Genomic DNA, 4701 nt, shown 5'->3' on the forward strand with positions numbered 1-4701 from the left:
CAATTTGGAACAGATTTTTACGAAGAGTCAATTTTCTCCCCATAAATTGGTCATGTGACTAGGACATAAGGGTGTCCAGGGACTCCAGGGGATTAATCGTCAAATTAATCGTTATCGGCTAAATACCACAATTAATTGTGATTAATTTATTTGCCAATATTGCCCAACCCTAATTCAGAGATGTCAAAATAAAATTTGTGTCAAATAGGGGGTGTAATGTGTTCTTTTTGTTTTTTATATTGTTTATTACTGATTTATTTGTTATTTATTTATTTATTACAGATTACTGCAATGCTCTCTATTTAGGAGTCAGTGATTTGTGCATTTCCTAGCTTCAGAGGGTTCAAAATGCTGCTGCTCGTCTCTTAACAGGTACACGGAAATTTGATCATATTTCCCCTGTTTTAGCTTCTTTACACTGGTTGCCAATATGTTTTAAGATTCATTTTAAAACTCTTTTATTTGCTTTTAAAGCTCTTAATGGCCTTGCACCTTTCTACTTGTCTGAGCTGTTGCACCCCTACACGCCCTCCCGTTCCCTTAGCTCAGCTGACCAGTTGCTTTTGAGTGTACCAAGGAGAAAGCGCAAGCTTGGATAGGACCGTGCTTTTTCTGTGGCAGTTCCCAAACTATGGAATGACCTTCCTTTGGATATAAGACAGGCCTCTTCCCATGATGTTTTTAAATCACTTCTTAAGACCCATCTTTTTTTTGGCTTTTGTCACTATCGGGGATATTTGACTTGTGACTTTGTTTTATTGTGTTTTTATCTGTGTTTTATTTGATTACTACTTGTATTTTTCTATTTTATGATTGTATTGTATATTATGACTGTGTGCAGCACTTTTGTCCTGTCGGTGTTTAAAGTGCTTTACAAATAAAGTTGGTATGGTATTGTTTGTTTATCACTGCTTTTATAGGGTTCTGTGTGCTGTAATCATGATTAAATGCAGCAAAATAAACTATGAAGGTAACAGATCTTTGCAATACTTGGTTTATTTACATAATAAATTTAATTGCTGGGTGTCCAGCCCCTCAGCTGTTGACCTGCAGTATCTGTGGACCCCGGAGCAGTTTAGTTGAATARCCCTGACTTAGGAGCTTAATCCGAGACCAGTTTGACAATGAATAACATCGGGTGACGAGTCTGACTTTTGTTTTGTTTTTTCACATTGGACTCCACCGAGAAGAAATCCCGTGCATACCGCCTGCTTAAATGTTCGCTATGTCAGAACTTATTCAGCAAATGTGTTTCCATCTCTGCTTTTGCGCTTTTACTCTATTACAGGATGGGGGAAATTGGTCTTGGCGGAGGTTTGCACTCTCCAAGTGCTTCTAGTTTTGATTAGTCTCAGGGCCAAAAACACAGGCTCTGAGGATGAAATGGAGTTTATAGATTTGAGAATAAACATTAAACTTAAAACTAGATTTGGTTTTCTGCGCATTATTTGGTTTTCCAATTTTTGAACACTTTTTACCAATACAGATTTTCCACATAAGATTTACGACAATGATTATTATGATTTACAATATGCGCTGTTGCCAACTCCTTGTTAAGTTGAGTAGCTTTTCGCTTTTCTAAAAGTCACTACATGATGTTTTTACCAATTTTACATATTTGTTACCAAATACTAAAATTCAAAGTAGTCCGAGGGGTCTGAAAACTTGCTAAATCTATTGAGCCAGTCACTTACATACTTACACTGACCATGTATGTTTCTGAGGCTGTGCTAATGGTGCATTCACAGACCAAAATATGTTGGATTTCTCAGTAATTACCATTTAAAAACTGGGGGGAAAAAAATCACATTTTTAGGATTTGTTCTGCCGGTCACCGGTTTGAGCCGATCAAGGTGAAAGACCATCTGGTACCAGTTTCTGCCTAGTGGTTTGGTGCATCGCTGCTGTTCAGACAAACGGACTTTAAGAGTGAATAAATGCCAAGGTCCCTGCATTAAAATAGTTTGAGTCCTCAGGCTGAGTCATGTTAGACTACCAAAGAATTAATTGTTTTAAAAGATATTCTTTAAAAAAAAAAAAAGGAGTGAACGCAAGATCTCACAGATGCATCTTGACAAGACTTTATTGTTCTAAACCTCCTGTGACGTGTGTGAAAGAAGGATCTGCTTGTAGTCCAATACCCAGGTGACCCTCATCACTGCTGATAACCACAGTGCCGGGGTACACACACCGCAGGGGCATCACTCCACAAAAAACATCCACATCACAAGACTTCATGTTTACAGGCATCACTTCAGACACCTGACTCAGCTAAATAAATAAATTAATTAATTAAAAAAATAAAATTAAATACAATAATGCAAATAACAGAGCAAGGAGTCAGTGTTCACTTGCATACATTTGAGGCTTTTAATTGGATTTTTTGGAGGGGGTAAAGGCAAAGCTGTTCACCTCCTCTGCCATTGATCATGGCCGCGCACTATTGTTCAACATTAATTTGTGCTAAATGACAAATCATGTTCATACCGAACAGCAACACTAAACACACAACACATCACTTACCGCAATCATCTGCTGATTTGTAAGGAACAGTAGAGACAAAAGTTTCCTTTAGCTGAAAGTCCTTGGGTAAATCCTGCTGTGTACTGGTAGAATTTTTCAAACGAGTTTATCGTGAAATTATTTGCACTAACTACAACTTTCTTTGACAATATTGCTAGAAGATTGCCAACAAAAATAGGACGTTTGGTCTTTGCTACAAAAGAAGTAAAGTTTATGAATGAAAAATATTTAATAACTTAGATTTTACTTTGAGTCAGAACTGTGACTAACCTGCATTTGATGGTGTTTTAGGCCATGTCATGAAATGAAATGTCTGCTTTAAACACTTTAAGAAACAGGTCTTAGTCTCTTTCTTGAGTTGTATGTTTGCATACTTTATTATAACTTCATTGAATTTTCACDTATGTTGTTGCAAATCTAGATTTAGCTAACTAAAACACAAATTACTGTATGCATACATTTTAGCTCTTTTTTCCCAGTCAATCTGTTGGCAGTAAATATCAACTGATTGATAAATATTGATTATACACTACCTGTCAAAAGTTTTAGAACATTTTTCTAGTTTTTTAATTTGATATTCAAGCATCTCAAGTCCAATGAACCATTTTAAAAACTACAATARTAAGTGCTGAACTGCCAGCGGTTTAAAAAAATATGTTTACCCAAAACTGAAAGTTGAGGTGTCTTCACCATCACAATGAACTCAGAAACTGGTGTAAACTCTGACAGGAAGAGGTGTGGCAGCCCAACCCTGGTTCCAGCAAGATGGCCCCAGAGCATCACACTTCTTCCTCCTTGCTTAATTGTTGTCACACACTGAGAAACCATACAAAAGTCCTGCATGATGAACAGATTTGTATTCATCAGTCAAAACCAACACCTTCTTCCAGTCTTCGCTGGTCCACAGGTGGTGTTTCATGGTCCAGGCTGACCTCTTTCTTTTTCTGAGGCCTTAGAGATGGTTTTCTTGCTGTGACTTGACCTGTCAACCTGCAGCTTCAAGTCTTCTCTTCACAGTGAAGGAAATTTAAAACTGCTTAGCTGAGTTTTAAATAGTCTTCATTTACTTTAACACAGACTAGAGAATCAAGAAGTCTATTTATTTTTGGTGTTAGTTTCTATAACTCACTTCCTTGTATGACATATTCGGGGTGAGACTAGGCTCGCTATGAAAGCTTTGCTGTAAGATGGAAGCAGGGCCATTTTTGTCTACACGCAGACAGGAGGCCCACAGCGCTGTGAAAACCTTATATGTGTGTAATCATTCAAGTCTGAGTACTGGACCAGTTTCTTGCACCTGATTCGAGTCCTGTGAACAAATTCTTACAACAGTTAAACAGACTTTCCTTCTACGACCACTATTTAACAGCCTATCGTACACTGTGGACTCTCAAACTTGTCTTCTGATGCTGTTGTGGCTCTGAGGCTGCCACACCTCATCTCGTCAGAGTTTCCACCAGTTTGAGTGCATTGTGATGGTGAAGGACACTTACCTTTTAAAAGATTTGGACCAGTGATGTACAGTATATGCACCAAGTATCAAGTTACCAGTATTTCTTTCTATTTTTATGATCTACTGCAGCACTGCTTTAAAACTCGAGTATAAACTGGGTCTGGTATTATCTGTGCACGATACATTATTCCCCTGAAATTAACTAAAAATGACACAACTATCTTGGAACTGAAGCTTCATTTATAAYGCACACACATCATATCTGCCACACTCTTGTAAACACACATCATAATGAATTCAACATCATTCAGAGTCRAGCTGATTTCCATTCATCAAAAATCTGACTGAACACACACGTTTGACACTTCTGCTTTTGGACACAGATGAATCATCAACCTGCCAATCTAAGTTTAGAAGTTTACATTTTTTCTATTAGTTCCAATGTTATGGTAATAAATGTCTGCTTTAACTATTTTTTCTTGCAGAGGTACATTGCCTTAGAAGACTCACAAGATGGTGAGAAAAAGGATCTTCAAAGTCGACTGGTGACGCTGGAGTCCCACGCGCGACAGCTAGAACTAAAGACTAAAAACTATGCAGACCAGAGTAAGTGTACTGTGTTCTACATCTGAAGGATGCATTGGAAGGCTGAACACACACACACACACACACACACACACACACACACACACACACACACACACACACACACACACACACACACA

General features: G+C 37.9%; 1 protein-coding gene across 4 annotated transcripts in view; it reads left to right on the forward strand.

Moving 5' to 3' along the window:
• The window catches only part of spag9b (sperm associated antigen 9b), a 67382-nt gene that overhangs the window by 19502 nt on the left and 43179 nt on the right, over nucleotides 1-4701 (forward strand). For all 4 annotated transcript variants that reach the window (XM_014028505.1, XM_014028517.1, XM_014028510.1 and 1 more), the window contains exon 2: nucleotides 4462-4582. In XM_014028505.1, the coding sequence (XP_013883959.1) occupies nucleotides 4462-4582 (121 nt within the window). The remainder of the gene's footprint in view (nucleotides 1-4461; nucleotides 4583-4701) is intronic.

Source organism: Austrofundulus limnaeus, unplaced genomic scaffold (genome assembly GCF_001266775.1).
Source record: "Austrofundulus limnaeus strain Quisiro unplaced genomic scaffold, Austrofundulus_limnaeus-1.0 Scaffold5, whole genome shotgun sequence".
Taxonomy (NCBI): Eukaryota; Metazoa; Chordata; class Actinopteri; order Cyprinodontiformes; family Rivulidae; genus Austrofundulus; species Austrofundulus limnaeus.